This window comes from Schistocerca serialis, chromosome 3 (genome assembly GCF_023864345.2).
Source record: "Schistocerca serialis cubense isolate TAMUIC-IGC-003099 chromosome 3, iqSchSeri2.2, whole genome shotgun sequence".
Taxonomy (NCBI): Eukaryota; Metazoa; Arthropoda; class Insecta; order Orthoptera; family Acrididae; genus Schistocerca; species Schistocerca serialis.
Window position 1 is genome coordinate 213,994,904 of NC_064640.1, and position 20,181 is coordinate 214,015,084.

Here is a 20,181-nt window from a genome sequence, read left to right on the forward strand (position 1 = left end):
CCTAAAGACCTATTCAAAAATGTATGACAGCGTACCATTCACTGAAACACAACATTATTAATTACATTTCACAACATAGACATTGACGTTGACAGCACTTAGTGCAGGTACTCAGGGTAATGGAACACGTCCATGTGCTGACTTTGACAGAGGATAAATGTAAACATAAGTAGAATGCACACCCGTCATTCCGTCAACCATCATCAGTTGAAGAGTTGTGCGAGTGGAATATACACCAATGAAGAGAAGGTAGAAATGCTCTTCATCTATGGGGAATGTAAGTTAGCAGAACAGTAATTGCAATTCTGTTTTCTTTTGTATGGATACATTTAGTACAGTGGTTTAGTCCTTTTAAATACTGTTGTGTAGAGTAGGCATACAGTGAAGGCTATCCTTCCTACAAACTGCATCAGCATAACATTTCTTTTATTGTTGTTGTTGAAGGTAGGCGAAATGCTACACAGGCAGCAGAACTGTACAGAGAGCAATATCCTGTAAAGAACCCACCTTCCCGATGGATGTTTTTTCGTCTTGCTGTGACACTTCAGGAAACGGGAAGTTTCAACCCACAACAATGCAATCATCACAGCACTCACACAGACAAATCTGCCGAAGTTACTGTTCTCACTTCTGTTGCTATGAATCCACATGTGAGCACACGACAGCTTGAACATGAGGTTGGAATTCCTAAAACCAGTGTACATCATCTTCTTACATATCACCAGTTCCATCCTTACCATGTACACCTACATCAAGAATTGCATGGGAATGATTTCCAGTATCATGTACAGTTCTCTCAGTGGGCACAGCAGCAAATCCTCATCAACCCAAACTTCTTCTCCAGTGTTCTGTTTACCGATGAATGTTCCTTCTCAAACAAAGGACAGGTAAACACAAGGAACATACATTATTGGTCCAGCAACAATCCATGATAGCTTAGACAGGTGGAACATCAGCGTCAATGGAGAGTTAACGTCTGGTGTGGGATGTTTGGTTCTACAATCATTGACCCGTATTTCATCAATGATAGTCTAAATGGCACAGTGTATGCCAACTTCCTCAGATTAATTTTTCCTCTTCTTCTGGATGAAGTGCCGCTAAGAACCAGAATGCTTATGTGGTATCCACACGATGGCTGTCCAGCTCATAATGCCTTGGGTGCACATCATGTTCTGAACTGAAGGTATCCTGCCAGCTGGATTGGTCGAGGAGGAACAGTTACTTGGCCTGCTGTGTCTCCTGATTTCAATCCTGTGGACTTTTTTCTTTGTTAATGCATTGAAGACTTGTCTATCATGGTATTCCAACAACTCCAGAGGACATGCAGGAACTTATTGCACTTGCTTGTAATTCTCTTCAGCAGCCAACAGTGGAAGCAGTAAATAATTCTTTCATTCAACGAGTGCACCAGTGTATCAGTGTCCAGGGTCACCACTTTGAGTGCCTATAAATGTTCTACTCCTGGGCAATTGTACAGGAGAGTCAAAGTCAATTTTGTGTTATGTCTCTACTTGGTTTTCATTTGTCTTCTGACTGTTCCAACAAGTGGACCAGTTTGTGATCCCATGCTCATAGTCAATGTTGTGTTATGTAAGTAATAACGTTGTGTTTCACTGGATAGTACATTGTGATACATTTTTGAATAGGTCATTAGGAGAGGAAATAAATCACCAAATAAAAAATACAGGGTGTCATTTTAAAAAGTCATACCGCTGTTTATATCTTCGTAAAAAACAAAGCTACAATGAAGGCAATCATGTTGATTGCTGTCCCCCTGACAGGTAAAGAACATTTGCTTGAAACATCTTGTAATTTTCATCTGGACAAACAGTTAGTTAGGGTGGTGAAGATAAATGGGATACCCTGTATATACTCATAATAAATGGGCAGTAACAAATAAACAGCAATTATATTGTAGACAAAATGGAAGATACTCAAGAATAAAATGAGTGGTGCTGCAGATGGGGGTCATCTTTCTTATTCACTGCTTCACTTCACTACTTTTTAATGCAACATAAAATTTACATTCTGGTATTTTTTCAGCATTATTAGTATTTATTGTGAGTTTTATGATGTATAGTAGCCACCAATCTACAATAATTAAATGTAAATGTTAACAGAAACCAATGATAGGACAAGACAAACGGACCAAATGCTGCCTGTGCTGTGAAAAGGGACCAGTTGTATTAAGGACTCAACTTGAGCGTTCAGCATATGTGTGTGGTGAATCAATTAAACTGAGAGCAAACATTGACAACCAAGGAGAAGAAATTGTCCGACTTAAAGTGAAAGTCATACAAGTAAGTGTTACATTGTCAATTGTGACTAACTATTTAGTATAGCTCTTTGCAGGAAATCAGATACTTAGTGGTACCTGAGTTACCTAGTGTTTGCGATCAAACTTATAATGGCATAAGTCATGTGCACACTAGTTCCACATAATAATAACTCTTGATAAGGGTGCTATAAGTGCAAAAAATAGGAAGTCTGAGAAATTGTTTCTAATTATTTGGAACAAATAAGATACTTTTTAACTAGAAATAATCCCACTAGAATCATTATCAAACAAGATACAGATCTGTGGTGGAGAAAAAGAATAAGAGAGAGATATGAAGATAAGAAAAAAAATTCTAAATCTTACTAGAGCCTCTCAAAAATTCAGTTGGTCTGTAAATAAAAACAGAAAGTCTACAGACAACAGTCAACTAAAATTCTATGTTCAACATAATCTTTCAAGCATAGTTCATAAGTAACATTCATGACAGTGTAAAACTGTGTGATAGACAGGTCTCATGTTTTCCATACTGATGTATTAATTCACATCAGGATGCTACAAAAAGCTCATATTACAAAACTCTCTCTATGAATGTGAAAAATCTAATCCTAAGTTACATTCTGGCACTCACTTCTAATGTCATAAAATTTTGTTTAAAAGCATACTTTTGCACAGTTACATGTTTCACTCAAAATTAAAAACTCTGCATATGTACTGCCAGAAATTTCTGGGCTTACAAAAAATTGTAAAGTAGACTCAGACTCAAACACAGACACTTGCAGGTACCAGTAATGGGAAATGCTCTTATAGGTGAGCCGCCTGGTCATGACTTATGACTTATCTTAAAACTTCAACCCACTAGTATATCTCTCTTGGTTTCAAAGCTTTTGAGATACACAAATACATTTCTCACTGTGAAGAAGAATAATCTGGGAAAATGCCTTAGTCCCAACACTTTTTACCAGAATGGACATTTTGGTCTGCTGTACAATGTGTGTGCATACTACAACAGGTAGTTACAAAACTGAATACTAACAATATCCATGATGAAAGAGTTGTACCTGCCAAGAGGCTGAGGCAAGTCTAATCATAAAAGAAACTTTTGAAATGCACTTTAATCTTTGAAACACTTCATTAAGGCTGTGGATGAGAATGGAGATAAATAGGAGGATGAGTTCAAATCAGTTCTAGCTGAATGACAAAACTTGAGTATATGATGGACTGTCACTTCTCCTCTCTGGTGTTCAGATACACTGGAGCTTAGAAGGAATTTCATATGAGTTCTGTAGTGAAACAATGACTCATATCCCAACTATTATGTTCCTTAGCCTGTTCAGTGACAAGATATTGACTGATGCTGCTGTATACATCGTATAAAAAAAAACATTAATTCTGCTTGACAGAGGCCATGCCAGAATAAGAAGCTGATGGTATATACTTCTTTAGCACCATTATGTTATACTTAAAATAATGATAAAATGACAGTTTCATAATGGTGCAGAAGTAGAGATTCTATGGTAAAACTTTGCACATACATACCATGCCAACAAATGAAAGTGTGTTATTGACTGAAAATGCTTAAAAGAAGGGAAACAAATCACTATTTCATTGTGAGCAAGCACAAGAGAACTGTACCATATATATAGGGATTCTAATAAACATGTTATTCTCCTGATGATTACATTTCATAACCAATGTTTCATAAATTCATACAGATCCTCAACAGAAATAGTTTTAGTGATAAAAGGAGCGCAGAATCAACAGGGATAAGTGAAAATTTTGAGAAAAGTAAAATAAAATAATTAGAAATGGAGTGTCAGCTTTTGGACTCCATCATGTTTTGTGAATAGCTTTGTGAGTTGAACAGATAGGGAACTGTTGAGGATGTAGACAGATTGTGTAGCACCAGTAATCCTGAAACAGTGCAGTGGTGGTCACTGTTCGTATCATGATGTAGGAAAATTTAAAGTCTTATGAAGAAAAAATAGTTCAAATGCAGGAAGAAGGCTTGTTATTTTATCACATTATTGTATTTTTTTTTTTGGTTTCTTTTTTTTGGGGAGCGGGGATGTAAGAACATGACTATGATGGAAAGTGAAAATAGAGAACTGAAGAAAACTGGAAGGATTAAAAGCCTGTGGTGTAGAATTTAGCAGCCCTTTTGATTGACACCCATCCCATAAACATAATGGTGATAATCCGTAGAGCCACTTCTTGAATCTCAGCATAACATGGCAGTACTGTCACAGGTATCAGATGGTCTATTACAAAAATCATATTTTTTGTGTTTAATAGAACTGGATGAAGCCATTTCCCCATGCAGAATATCCTCATATCCTAAACATCAGCAAGTATAGCTGCAAACTGCTCATGAAAACATATAATATGTGTAGTTCTTGCAAGAGTCCTTCCTTATCATGTTCTACATTGTTGACTTCTCATAGATATTGTGATGTTATGGTAAATGGCAAGTTTGATATTCATGTTGTACTACCACAGAGGTGAAACAGGCTCGGTTGAAGTCTGCTTCATTTCCAGATCTGAAAACAGCACCTGAAGTATTACAGGTATTGTTGGTGAAATCAGCTGTTAAGAACTGTGAGTATTGTCACTACAGCCAGTATGCCAAGGAACCCTTAGAAACTGGAGCCCAGTCCCATCTTTCACAGAGCCATGATTTATTGCATTTCAACATGATAATGTCTGATTACTTGTAATAAAATTGTTAAAGCTTTCTACATGTCATTTCTTCATTGAATCACTCATCCACTGCCAATTTTGTTATGATGGCTTGAAAGTTCAATAAATCAATTTCACCACAATTAGTCATGTGTACATCAAATTGCCTCATAACAACACATTTCTGGTAGCCCAAATACTATAAGTTCTGCAGATGACAGCATTTATAAAATAATTTTTCTGCCTCAGTCACTTTTTACCAGTATTTATCAGCATAACATAATTTGGCAGCATGTTGCCTTCCTCAGATGCTTCACAAATACATATACCTCAATTTATAGTAATAGATTCTTTTGATGTGTGATGAGTTTAATTTGTTGGATGTACAAGTGAGGTTATGAACTGAAATTTGTCCATTTATGCTGAGTATGTGTTTATCTGGCACACAGAGCAGTAGAATAAACATAACACAATCACTTAAAATTTTCACTTCCAGCTTTTTACATGGAAAGAGAATGTAAATAACTCAATGTGAAAATATTGCACGATGGTATTGTGTTTGTTCTTGTGCTCTGTGTGCCAGAGAAATACATATTCAGCAAAAATGGATTAATTTTGATTCATCACATCACTGGCACATCCAGCAAATAGAGCTCATCATACTCCAAAAGAATCTACACACATAAAAAAAAGTTTTGCATCCGAGAGTTCTGGAACCTGTACAGAAAATGGGAATAGAGATGACATAAACATCATTTCCGCTCTTTTTATTGCTCATGGAAACCACACATTGCAGGTTGTACCACTGTACAGCGAGACCTTCAGAGGTGGTGTTAGAGATTGTTGTACACACCAGTACCTCTAATACCCAGTAGCATGTCCTCTTGTATTGATGTGTGCCTGTATTTGTTGTGGTATATTATCCACAAGTTCATCAAGGCACTGTTGGTCCAGACTGTCCAACTCCTCAACGGTGATTTGGTGTAGATCCCTCAGAGTGATTGGTGCATCATGTTGTCCATAAACAACCCTTTTCAGTCCATCCCAAGTGTGTTCGGTAGGGTTCATTTCTGGAGAACATGCTGGCCACTCTAGTTAAGTGATGTCATTATCCTGAAGGAAGTCATTCACAAGATGTGCACGATGGGGGTGCAAATTGTCATCCACGAAGACAAATGCCTTGCCAATATGCTGCTGATATGGTTGCACTATCAGACTGAGGGTGGCATTCACGAATTGTACAGCTATTATGGCTCCTTCTATGACCACCAGTGATGTATGTCATTGCCACATAATGCCACCCCAAAACAGCAGGCACCCTCCACCTGGCTGCACTCGCTGGACAGTGTGTCTAAGGTGTTCAGCCTGACCAGATTGCCTCCAAACACATCTTAGATGATTGTCTGGTTGAAGGCATACACGACACTCATTGGTGAAGAGAATGTGATACTAACCCTGAGCGGTCCATTCAGCATGTTTTTGGGCCCATCTGTACCATGCTGCATGGCTGCAAAAATGGACCTCACCATGGACATTGGGAGTGACATTGCGCATCATGCAGCCTATTGTACAAAGTTTGAGTCATAATATGAGGTCCTGTGGCTGCACAAAAAGCATTATTCAACATGGTGGCACTGCTGCCAGGGTTCTTCCGAGCCATAATCTATAGGTAGTGGTCATCCTCTGCAGTAGTTGCCCTTGGGCGGCCTGAGCGAGGCATGTCATTGACAGTCCCTGTCTCTCCGTCTCTCCTCCATCTCCAAACAATATCGCTTTGGTTCACTCCAAGATGCCTGGACACTTCCCTTGTTGAGAGCCCTTCGTGGCACAAAATAACAATGCAGACATGATTATACAGTGGTATTGACCATCTAGGCATGATTGAACTACAGACAAAATGAGCCGTGTACCTCCTTCCTGTTGGAATGATTGGAAATGATCAGCTGTCAGACCCCCTCCATCTAATAGGTGCTACTCATGCATGGTTGTTTACGTCTTTGAGTGGTTTTAGTGACATCTATGAACAGTCAAAGGGACTGTGTCTGTGATACAATATCCACAGTTAATGTCTATCTTCAGGAGTTATGGGAACCAGGGTGATGCAAAACTTTTTTGATGTGTGTATTACTAAACATTAATGTACATATAACTCTAAAGCACCTGAGGGCAGCAGTGTGCTGTAAAAACATGTTATGCTCATAGACTTGTGAAAGCTTACTGAAGCAGAAAGACTGTGTAATAAATTTAGTAATACAATCACTGACCTTACCAAGTTTCATACAAAATGGATAAATTAAGTTCAAAACATGACAGTATGGTATAAAGTTTGATAAGCCACCTTCAGATGGTAGAACTATTTACATATCTTTTTTAATGGTAGCTATTCTTCCACACTTTGAAAATTAGTGTATAAAATGTATAACAAAAATATGATAAATAGTCTGTTGAGTGCTGTTGCAGCTAATTTGGTCATTCCTCCCATCAAAAGTGCCCCTCATTGGCTTGTAGCCTAAAAGCTATCATAGCTACAGGGAAAATTCACTGCACATTATCAAAATAGAGGGATATTTCCCATGCGGTATGTGTCTCTTGTGACAGAAACTGTTGCAACTTACAGGTTGACCATTCAGCTACAGTAATGACCAGCAAAAATTTTTTTTGTAAAAGATCAACATAGCATACCTAGAGCTTCTTGGAATAGGTGTAGAATACAGACAGAACCATTTTTGGGTAATACATCAAGTAACAGTCCCTCTTCTGCATATTTTCTGCATATTGCACGTTACATTTCATTTGCATCAGTGCTCTATCAGACTTTGGATCTGACAGGCACTTTCTGCCAACAGTTTGCATTTTGTCAACTGTACTTGCCATTTTGGTTGTCATGCATATTTCTTGCTCACAGTTTGATATTGCAGTTTGAGAGTTTGAAATCTCTTACAGATAATGACTAAATAATAATTTGTCTACAAAACCCAAATTTCTAAAGATTGAAAGTGTTAGCTAGGGATAAGTTATTAATGTCAGAATTTATCTTTGTCATTAGTCTATTTGATTTTATTGAGTGTGCTGAGTTCATCTTTCCACTATTGTATATTTCCATTATTTTCTTTTTTTCAGTATGTGGAGTATTTCATAGACCGTGGAGTGTTAGGTGTCAATAAGGAAGTTCAGCATCTAGTTCTGGAGTACAGAGGTGACCCAGTCCATCCAAACACTCGATCCAAGTGGGATTCCGCACAAAGCCTTGTAGTTCCTGTTATGCCTCCTTCATTAGTTGGCGTATGCAGACTGCTTCAGATATACTATGTCCTGAAGGTACTATCAAAGAACTTAAGTACAGAATAATTATGTTTGTTTTATCTTATGTTTGTTTATATTTTCAGCATTCTCACACACTTTTTTATGTTCTGTAGTCAGTACATGCATTCATACTGTTGTATACATAAGTTAGTTTGCACAAAAATGCACCATAATAGTAAAAATCTCAGATTTCCCACTCATGAATCAGATAAATTTATTTATTTTGATGCCTAACTTTTTAAGATATGTCTTATGTAAAATTTCCTTTATTTATCTCAAATGATACTGAAGTGAAGAAACTTATATTTTTTTGTTATATACATCACTTAACTTATTTCAAACAATGGAAAATCCAAGATGAAATGTAACAATGTTATGAAAAGGATACTTGCTACCCACCATATAGTGGAGATGCTGAGTCTCAGAAAGGCACAACAAAAGGACTGTTAGCTTTAGGCCAACATGGCCTTTGTCAAAAATAGACAACACTCACACACACACACAAACACACACACACACACACACACACACACACACACACACACACACACACACACAACGTAACTCACACACACATGACGACAGTCTCAGCCTCGAACTGCCAGAGATTATGTCGTGTGTGTGTGTGTGTGTGTGTGTGTGTGTGTGTGTGTGTGTGTGTGTGTGTGTGAGAGAGAGAGAGAATGTGCGTTTGTGTGTTGTCTAGACCTTGTTGGCTGAAAGCTAACTTTCCAACAGTCTTTTTGTTGTGCTTCTCTGCGACTCATCATGTCTGCTGTATGATGAGTAGCAGCTAACCTTTTCATAGTATTGCCACTTAACTTATTTCTGTATTGAAGGGTAGCATCTGATAAAACAATAACTTATTGAGAATACAGATGAATGTTACAGCATGTAAGCAGTCTTGGTTGTTCATACATATACTTATATCAGAATAAAATAAGCATGGTACTTCATTCTTACTTATTTATTGTTAAACCATGAAAGTTATCTTGAGAAAGTTTTCTGTATCGAGTTATTTTATTATATGTTTTATATCTATACAGTAATGCCAGTAAGCTTGTCCTGGATGTGTAGCATGCCACATCATATGTAACAAATAGTGAAATGTATATCATGTTTCATTTAGATACTAATAAATTCTTTTGAAGATGCCTTTATAATGCAAAAAAAGTATAAGTGAGTAATATATTCACACTTAAAAGGTGATGTATTCAGGTGAGGTTGACAGTTCAGCCCAGCTGTTGTCATACTTATGGGCAACTGAGTCACATGTTGCGCAATCTGCTTGTGCTTCATTTCTATGATGATAATGGGAAAACTCCACAGATATCACTCTCTGTGTTATGACAGATGCTTGCAGGATCACTGTCACAGTCTTTGTAATTATTTAATGAAATAATCATTTCCTCCACTGATTTTCCAAAACAGCTTCATTCTGCCATGCCACATTCTGTTGTATGTCTTCTCATCAGGTGTTTGTTGATGCTGGAATGGTGTCCTTAACCATGGTGCAGTGCCATACCTTCATCTCCTAAAATTAAAGCATTACACTGGTTCTTTCTTACTGTCTGGCAAACATTAGAGTTTCCCCATATCCTAGCATCATGTATAGACTCAGGCCGTGAAGCACTGACACCAGTAAAAATTTTACTATAAGTACATGTTGCCTGCACATTGACACTAGGAGAGACCCTTTGGTCAATGTATTCATTCCCATGTGCAGAAGGTTTCATAACTGATATGTGTGTGCAATTGAGGGCCCCCAATGGACAAGGAAACTGATACTATTACTGTTTCTAGTTCTCCTTCATTCTGGGAAACTGAATCCAAAAAGGTGCTTTTTGTCTAACATGATGGAGAACATTTGAAAATGTCAGTGACATAGTTATCTAGAGTAACCTAAGTCTTCACCTAGACAAGTTCAAAAACCTGGATGCACTAAATAATGTAAGACTGTTTTAATTTTCACTTGATTTGAAAGGCTGCCACCTCTTCTTTTATGATTTTCAGGAAGGAAGAGATTTGCAGCCAAAAAAAGTTTTCGTTGTTAAACCTGTATAAACTTGTGTCGTTTCTCTTTACAGTAATTATTTAGGCTAAGTGTATCTTTTTTGTCTTCTTAGCAACATAAATTCTGCCATTTTTACTGAAAGAAAACCTCAGTAAAATTAAATTTCAACAGAATGTACTCAACTTAAAATAAGCTTCAGAGCTCACTTCAAAAGATGGAGAATGTTCTCAGCTTGCAAGAATTCATATGAAAGTGGAGAATGTTCTTCACACTGAACAGTTCCCGTCTCACACTCTACTCAAGCTGGGAACATTCTCAGGTGAAGCACATTCTCTGACTTGGTTTATTCATGTGAAACTGAGAATCTGCTCTGAAAGTCTAAGAATAATGTACATTCTCCATTTTATTCATACAACCCATGGAATAGCATTCCTTGTGTCGGAAGCTTCTAAGAATTAAAACTTTGACAGCACCATACTAAACATCCCTTTGCACTAACGACAGGTTTATTTAAATACACAGTGAATGCCATTTTTGATGTGGGGTTATGCATATGGAGATATTATTTTCATAAGTTCCTTTATAATGAAGTAAATAAAGGAAAATATGTATTTTTATGCAACAGTTAATAATTGGAGCTGCCTTAACAGTTTACAGCAGAAGCTTTCCTGGCTTACCTTACAAATAATTCTACTTATGACACTCTTCTCTGTGCGGCAGAGACTGTACAAAAAAAAAAAAAAAAAAAAAAAAAAAAAAAAAAAAAAAAAAAATAAGAAAGTAAATTCATAAGACATTATTACTTGCACATATTTGTGTAAGTAGTTTATGCTTATTGTACTTTACTAAAAATTCCTCTCAGGCATTGTGGATGAAACTGAACAGAATGACATTGGTCATCCTTAGGTTGTCTGAGGCTGCAAACAATTTAAGGCCAGTACTAGGATGTTATTGGTGTTGGAGATTGATAAAAAAATTAATCACAGTGCTGGGATCATCTGCAAACATACTCTAATTTATTTAAATTTTATTCAACTGGACTTCTCTGTTAGTTGCACAGTCTCGCAGAATATGTTATAACTTACTGAGAGAAAACAAAACAGGATAATAAAAGCATGTGGCACAGTCTCACAGAATATGTTATAACTTACTGAGAGAAAACAAAACAGGATAATAAAAGCATGTAACTGTGTAATTCCAAAAAGATAATAACAGGAAACACAAGAATAGTAAAATTATTAATCATGCGGGACAATAATGTACTTAATTTAGCAATTTTTAATGATGGGCAAAGATAGGGAAAGGCATTGACCATGACATCTTAATACTTGTCTTCCCAGCATTCACCAGGAAAAATACTGGAAAACCATAGAACACCAAAATGGATGTATCAGGTAAACAAGTCAGTTTCCTCTGTACATGAACAGTGTTCACACTTGCCAGTGCATGTCAGTGAGTTTCAGTTGCAATAAGGCACAATAAGCAAACACTGAGGACTCATATTTAAACAAAATGTGTTAAATGCAAACCCTCTTGAAGTTTCAGAAATTGTACAGTGGTCATAACTTTATATCAGAGCCTCCCACTGTCCTGTGCAAGAAAGAGTACCTTATCTGGTCACCTCTGAAGCTATTTCTAAATCAAAATGATTCTTCTCAATAAATTCTTCTCAAAGAAACAGCTGTGTTTGTCTAAATGGACTCTATATTGACTTTAAAAAAGCATTCTGTAAAAATATTGTGTGAAAGAAATTTAGATTTAATTTACCCACAACAGTTAATAAGGGATATGTAAAGATCCTACATCTATATTTACATCTAGCTGACTACTCTGCAATTCACAGATAAGTGCCTGGTAGAGGGTTCATTGAACTAACTTCAAGCTATTTCTCTACCATTCCATTCAACACTTAAATCTTTCCACACAAGCTCTGCTTTCTTCAATTTTGTTACAGTGGTCATTTTTCCCTGTGTAGGTAGGCACCAACAAAATATTTTTGTATTTGGAGGAGAAAATTGGTGATTGAAATTTCATGAAAATATCCTGCTGCAACAAAAAATGCCATTGTTTCAATGGTTGCCATCCTAACTTGAATATCACATCCACGATACTTTCTCCTCTAAATCACAATAATGTCCGCCCCAGTAGCTGAGTGGTCAGCGTGACGGATTGCCGTCCTCTGGGCCCGGGTTCGATTCCCGGCTGGGTCGGAGATTTTCTCCGCTCAGGGACTGGGTGTTGTGTTGTGTTCATCATCATTTCATCCCCATCCGGCGTGCAGGTCGCCCAATGTGGCGCCGAATGTAATAAGACCTGCGATATGGCGACCGGACCTGCCCCGCGAGGGGCCTCCCGGCCAATGACGCCAAACGCTCATTTCCATTTTCCATCACAATAATATAAAATGAGCTGCCTTTCTTTGAACTTTTCCGATGTACTCCATCAATCCTATCTGATGTGGATCCCACATCATGAAACAGTTCTCCAGAAGAGGACAGACTAGTCTCATGCAGACAATGTCTTTGGTATATTTGTTGCATCTTCTAAGTGTTCTGTATATAAGACACTGTCTTTGGTTTCAAGTCCCTACAATAATTTCTTTGTCATGGTTCTGATTTAAATTGTTATAATTATCATCCCCAGGTACTTAGTTGAAATGAAAATCTTTATATTTGTGTGATTTATTGTGTATCCAAATTTAATGGATTCTTTTCGGTACTTATGTAAAGGACCTCACACTTTTTATTGTTTAAGGCCAATTGCCACTTTGCACTCCATACATATATGTTTTCTAACTTATTGTACAAATTGGTTTTGGTCATCTGATTACTTTATGAGTAGTTAAATGACAGCATCATCTGCAAACAATCTATGACAGCTGCTCAGATCATCTTCTAAATCATTTATATAGACCAGGAAGATTTAGAGGGCCTATAACATATTCTTGTGGCATACCAGATATCACTTCCATTTTACTCAATGACTCTCTCAATTACCATGAACTGTGGCCTTTCTGACAGGAAATCAGGAATCCACTTGTAAAACTAAGGTGATACTCCATAGTTACATAATTTGATTAAAAGTTGCTTGCAATGAACAGTGTCAAAAGCTTTCTGGAAAGCTAGAAATATGGAATCAATTTGAGATCTCCTTCCAATAGCACTCATTACTTCATGTGAATAAAGAGCTAGTTGTTTTTCACGAGAATTATATTTTCTGAACCCACCCTGACTGTGTGTCAACCTACTGTTAAATTCAAGGTAATACATTCAATTTGCCAGTATCCCAAGTACATGTCCATGGTTGAGAAAACCTTAGCCCCCTTCAGATAATCTAGTGTATCATTAATTCGTGGAAGAGGGTAAATGTCCTTTTTAGTTGTCTTATTAAGCTTCCTATAACCAACAGAAAGGCACCAACTGCCATCCTTCTTCCTGATGAGAACTGCTGGTGATGACCACGGGCTCTGTGAAGGCTGAATGATGTCATTCTTCATCATTTTCTCTACTTCATCACGAATTATTCGACATTCCATTGCTGACACATGGTATGCTCTCTGGCTTATTGGTTGACGGTCTCCAGTGCTAATCCTGTGCTTCACTGTTGATTTGTCTAATTTGCCCTTCACCTGTGGATTGGAGCATTCAGAAAACTCTTGAAGAATGGCAATTAGCTTCTTCTGTTGTTCCTTTGTGAGATCTGGTGATAGTCAGGCTAGAAGATCTTGTCTCATAATGGTAGCACCAATTTCGCCCACAGACTCAGCATGGGAGGTCTCTATGACGCTCAGCTGTCCAGAAATTAACAGCTCAGCATTTGCTATGCACGTGCATCTTGGAAGGATCTGCGGTTCTCGGCGACAGTTAACTACCCACAATTCACCAAATCCATTGTTAAACAAGACGGCAGAGGCTGAGATGACCAAGTTATTCTTCAGTGGTATGCTTCTCTTACATTCCACTACAAGATCCATGGGTTGATGCATGGCATGACACGTGACAGTTATCTTTCTAGTGCTGACTGTAGGAATGATCACTTCATCCAGCACACATAGTCTCCACACACTTGGATGTGCATCTTCCTGTCCACAGTGTCTCATCTCATCTAGTATAATCTTCAAGTGACCACCATCTATAATTGCCTGAGAAGCTTTCAAAAAGTTCCATCTGAGAATGATGTCATGACTACAATCTTGTAAGATGATGAACTCTAAGGGCTTGTACCCACACGAATGACACATCTTCCTTTAGGTTTTAGATATTTCCCATTAGCCACTTTCAGCAGAGATGTTTTGCTGTCGGCAAATGCTGTTTTCTGCAACTGGTGACAGTACTTCTCCAAAATGACTGAATATGATGCTCCAAAGTCCACAAGAGCTTGGGCTGGTCAGCCATCCATGAGGATATCGACGTAGTTTACTATCATTTTTGTAGTGATCGACGGTGGAAGATTTTTCTCTGCGGCGGCCTCACATCCAAGGAAGGTCACACCAGGTGATCAGCTGGTGCTTCTAAACGGTGATGGAGACCTTGATTGGCGTTTTGGGGAGTGTTCTATCCAGTGGCTAGCTTCGGGCAATGTTGACCTACATCCTCCTGCACTCACATCTTCTTGTTCATCTTCGTCATCCCGGAGTTGGCGCCATCTAAGATCGGTCTGCTGTCTTCTGGCACAGGTGTCATCAAATATCTGCCACCTTTCTTGACAATAGCACACCACATGTCCCAGGCATCTGCAGTGGAAACATACTGGTTGGTCATCGTGGGTCCTCCAGACGTCAGTCTTCCTTGGTGCCCTAACAGGTTTCTCATGCGGCATTGTAGGAATGTAACTTCACCTGGGTTTTGACTTTTTCACTGTTTTAAAGGGAAATGAAGGAAAAGAGACTGGGTTCAATGTTTGTACCACTTCCTTCCTTATGACCTCTTGAAACGTCTCAGTTTTCAGCTCGCCGTGCAATCCAAGCGACTTCTGAACTTCCTCTCTTACTATCTGACAAAGAACACTTGTGAAATCAGTTCCTTCCCCCATCACAGACATCAGTACGATGTTTGGAAGCCATTCAAATATCTTGCTTGTAATTCTCTTCTGATGCATTGTCTCGATATACTGGCACCATTTTACGAAGTCGTCTGCTGTCGAAGCCTCCTTCAGGAGTAGGGCTTGATGCATATCCTCTACAACACCCTTCATGAGATGTGCAACCTTATCTTCCTCCTTCATTCTAGAAGCCACTATTTTACACAGCTCGAAGAGGCCTTAAATGTAGGATGCTGTCGTTTCTCCTGGACACTGTGCCCTGTACTTTAATTTATCTTCAGCCTTACACTTCTGTCATTGTGTGTCGCCGAAATACTTGCACAGTTCTGCCTGGAATACATCCCAGATTGTGAAATTCTTCTCTTTGTTCTTATACCATTGCTTGGCAGTGCCCTCCAAGTAGAAAAATGCATTAGCCAAACACATGGTGTCATCCCATTTGTTAAATTTGGCTGTACGCTCATATACATTCAGCCACTTGTTTGGATCTTGGTCATCATCACCAGAGAACCCAGAAGGATGTCTCATGTGGTGGCATACAGTTGCTGTCATCATAACATCCTCTTCTTCTTCTGTCTCTGATAGACTGTGATCTGTTCAATATGGCTCGAACTTGGGTTTCTCACCACATAAACGGCAGCTCTGTTGTGGCTTGATGGGAGCCACTGTGTTGTCGATAATGTGCACTATCACACGTTTCAATACCCAGCATCTCTACCAGAATAATGTCATGTAGAAGAAGGTGTAATTAGATGAATGACAAGCACTAACTTCACTTAACGAAGGTTTATTCGGCACAGAGCGCGGAGTGAACTGCCTCCGGCCAGAACACATACGATATATATACAGTAACAGAACTTTTCAGTACAATGATTCTTGATATTTGTGGATACTTCTAGAATGTCCTTGTACCAAATATACAAATCAAAATTTTGCAGTTCAAGTGAGTTTTGAACTCAAGGACCCGCCCTGCAACAGTCTAGTATCATAACTGCTACACCACAGTGATGCGACAATATCTATATTACCCATTTTATAGTAGTGTGAGAATTAAACTCAGGCAAAGTTTCTGTATCTTCCTCTGTAAAGGAACATTTGAAAACAGAGTTTTCAGCTCTTCTGCTTTGGCTTTGCTATCCGCAGTTTGAGTTTGAAGCACTTGCACTTTCCCATTAAGTATCCAAGATATAAGAACCCAGATGAGCAAACCAGTTGAGACACTACTTTCCCTTAATTAGCCCTGCTTTCAAAGCATTTCAAACATGCAAAAAAATTTCACAGTAATTTTTATGAGTCACAAATTTTAGTTTGTAATAATACCTTTCTAGTACGTTCTACACTAATTTTGCTTGTGACACTGTCATTTCAAATATACAGGGTGAACATCAACAAGACTGACAAACTATAGGAGCAGATTCCTAACTGGAAATGGAGGAGAAAAGGTCCTATGAATGTGTGTCTGGAAATGGACGGTGTACATGCAATGACAACAAATCATCCCAGAACACAGCAAGAGCAGCATCACATCGATGTAGATATAGATGTTCAAAGTGCCCTCTGTGGGATAGAATTCACCTGTTCACACATTTCATGTCATGGATTGCCATAGTCTTTTGGATGTTTGGGCCTCTCTTCGAATAGCGTCACAGGCATAGTGAACATGTCACGTCATGGATTGCCACACTCTTTTGGATGTTCGAACCTCTCTTCAAATAGTGTCACAGGCATTGTGAACATGCTGTTGAAGGGTCTGCAAGTCAGGAACTGGTTCAGCATACATAATGCTTTTCAGATGCCCCAGAGGTAACTGTCCAGGAGATTTAAGTCTGGTGATCTATCAGGCCATGCTACAGGGCTCTCCACATCCTATGCAATGCCCGGGAAAGATGGTGTTGAAGTGTCAATGAACTGTTATGCAGGTGTTGGGTAGTGCTCCATCATGTAGAAACCATATAACCTGTCATACTGCCGAAGGCACATTCTCAAGTGGTCCAGGCAGAGTATTCCACAGAAAGTCCATGTATGTTCCTCTGTCAAGGCATTGTGGAATAATAACTGGTCCATATATGAGGTCACCAAGAATCCCTGGCCTCACATTGATGCTGAACCAATGCTGATGAGATGCCTGAACCATTCCTTGAGGATTATCTGTAGCCCATAGATGATGGTTATGCAGATTGATGATGCCAGTTTTGATACAGGTTGCTTCATCAGTGAAGAGGAACAATGACTGATATCCCATAATTTTGACGGACTGGTGCAGAATCCATCAACAAAATCCTTCCTGTAGAGGAAAATCTGCTGCTGATAATTCTTGCATTCATTGCAGGTGATAGGGATAGCAGTGCTTATTATGCAGGATACACATAATTGTTCTTTGGTTAATACCATGTTTCTGCACCTGTTAGCTGAGTGGTCAGTACAACAGAATGTCAATCCTTAGGGCCCGGGTTCGATTCCCAGCTGGGTCGGAGATTTTCTCCGCTCAGGGACTGGGTGTTGTGTTGTCCTAATCATCATCATTTCATTCCTCCCCATTGACATGCAAGTCACCAAAGTGGTGTCAAATCGAAAGGCTTGCATCCGGCAAATGGTCTACCCGACGGGAGGCCCTAGTCGCACGACATTTAAATTTAATACCATGTTGGTGGGCACTTGTCTGGAGCTTGTACTAGGGTTTGTCTCAATATACTGTAGAACCTGGTCCTCCAAATCTTGAGTGCACACAGACCTCTGCCTCCCTGTATGCTCATCTATCTGAAAGGACCCACAATCACACAAACACCCAAAAAGGGCTTAAAATACTGTGTGATGTGTTTGGTATCTGTGAGGGTACTTATTTTGGTATAGATGTGCTGCCTCGTGACCATTTACATATGCTTGGCTGTACACAAACACCATTTGGCCTGCAACACACAAGGAACACACAGGACACGGACAGAGGGACTTTCATTCATCAGCGCCATCTACCATGGCAATGATGCATTTCGAGACACATGTTCATAGGACCTTAATTCCTCAGTTTCCAGTTAGGGATCTGTCCCTGCAGTTTGTCAGTTTTATCAATATTCTTGCTGTATATATTAGCTAATACTCATCTTTACTTGAAGACAGCAGTAGAGTGGCATCATCACCTAGAAGGTCATAGGTTGCTACCTAGTATGAATGATAAAATAGTTGTCTTATTCTTGTAATCCTTCAAAACTTTTCATAATACCTTGAAACAGCTTCATAAAATTGTTTCTATTACAATGCAGATGTCAGAAAATGACAAAAGAACAATTCTGATGAAATTTCAAATGTTTAGATACACATTTACTGAAATAATGTCATCATTCAAAGATCTTGCAAAAGGTAAAATTGGAAAAACTAACTTACATGTTGCACATTTGAAATCTAAATAACAACTGTAAATACTACCATATAATTAGTGCATCATTTGGACTTATATACACTGTCTGACAAAAAAGTGAAGCACCCAGAAGACATGGTTGGATGTCACTGTGACTTCATACACATACACACCATTGACAGGTACATAAATATTAGAGTTACAATTCTCATAACAGGTAAAATGACCACCTGAGTTCCTTAGTGCTGTTCATGTTTAGTGTCATTGCCAAACCTGGTAGGTTATATAAGGGGCATTAAAAGTGTCAGATGTTGAGTTATCACTGAAAAAGACATGGATATATTGAGTACACATGTGAGATAACATTATCAGCAACTGATGGAGACTGAAAGGGGTCTCGTTGTGAGTCTTCTTTTTCTCGGCTGGTCAAATCATGCAATACTAGATTTGTGCGGCATTTTGATGTTACGGTAGCCTTACCTGATATTGGACTGCATGTGCATATGATGGCTAGCATACTCATCATCAAGAGTCCTGTCAACCACATCTGACCATCACAATCGAGGATCACCATACTGTGCAAGAAGCACATTATAATCCTTTCACAACTGTGCCTGTCAACAAAGAACAAGGAATGGACTCCCTGCAACATTCTGTGTCATTCTGCACCATTGTTTGGAGACCACCAGCAGCTAGACTAGGAATTTACTGCCTCATATATAGGTTGCTGTTAACATTACAACACAAACAGTTGTGTTTGGAGACTTGCCATGTCCACAAAGCATGAATGGTGCCACATCATATTCAGTGATGAAGTCTGGTTCTGCACTACCCTGAGAGACCATTGTCAGTGGGTACGGTGGTAACCTGGGAAACAGCCTAATTCTTTCAGTGTTTAGGAGAGCACAGTGATGTTACTTCTGGCGTCATGGTGTGAGGAGCCATTGAACCATGACTTCAGATCATGGCTGATAATCATTAAGGGAAGTCTGATGGCACAACAGTATGTCACAGACATTCCATGTCCTCATTTGTTACCTCTCACATGGCAGTATTGTGTTATCATTTTTCAATAGGGCAATGATTGTCTGTATAAACTGTTTGCATGATATTGGGGTACTCCCATGGCCAGCAGGATCCCCAGATCTCTCCCCTATCTGGGACCAGCTCAGACATCGACCCTGTCCCAGTGCAAGTAGCAAATATATGAAGGACCAGTTACAACAGCTGTGTGCCAACTTGCCTGAGGAATGAATCTGAACAATCTCCAAATTTCAAAATAGAAGTAAATTAAAATATATGAATATATTTTCTGAGGTTGCAATTTAAGTGCTATAAAACAGTGGTGTTTTCATGTAAATTGAATTTGTCTTATTTTGGAACTTTTTAGAGGGACAGAAGCGGATATTCTTTGTTGACATTATTATTTTGAGTTTTTTCTGTAAGCAATGTGTTTCTGAAAAAACTAATAACATGGTTAGTGAGTAGTGATGTTTATATCATAACCTTCTGAAGAAA

At 38.7% G+C, this 20,181-nt stretch overlaps 1 protein-coding gene across 2 annotated transcripts in view; it reads left to right on the top strand.

Annotated features, from left to right (window-relative positions):
• LOC126469936 (arrestin domain-containing protein 2-like) overlaps positions 1-20,181 on the top strand; it is a 242,950-nt gene that overhangs the window by 168,766 nt on the left and 54,003 nt on the right. For both annotated transcript variants that reach the window (XM_050097337.1, XM_050097338.1), the window contains exons 7-8: positions 2,121-2,300; positions 8,075-8,272. In XM_050097337.1, coding sequence (XP_049953294.1) covers positions 2,121-2,300; positions 8,075-8,272 — 378 coding nt within the window. The remainder of the gene's footprint in view (positions 1-2,120; positions 2,301-8,074; positions 8,273-20,181) is intronic.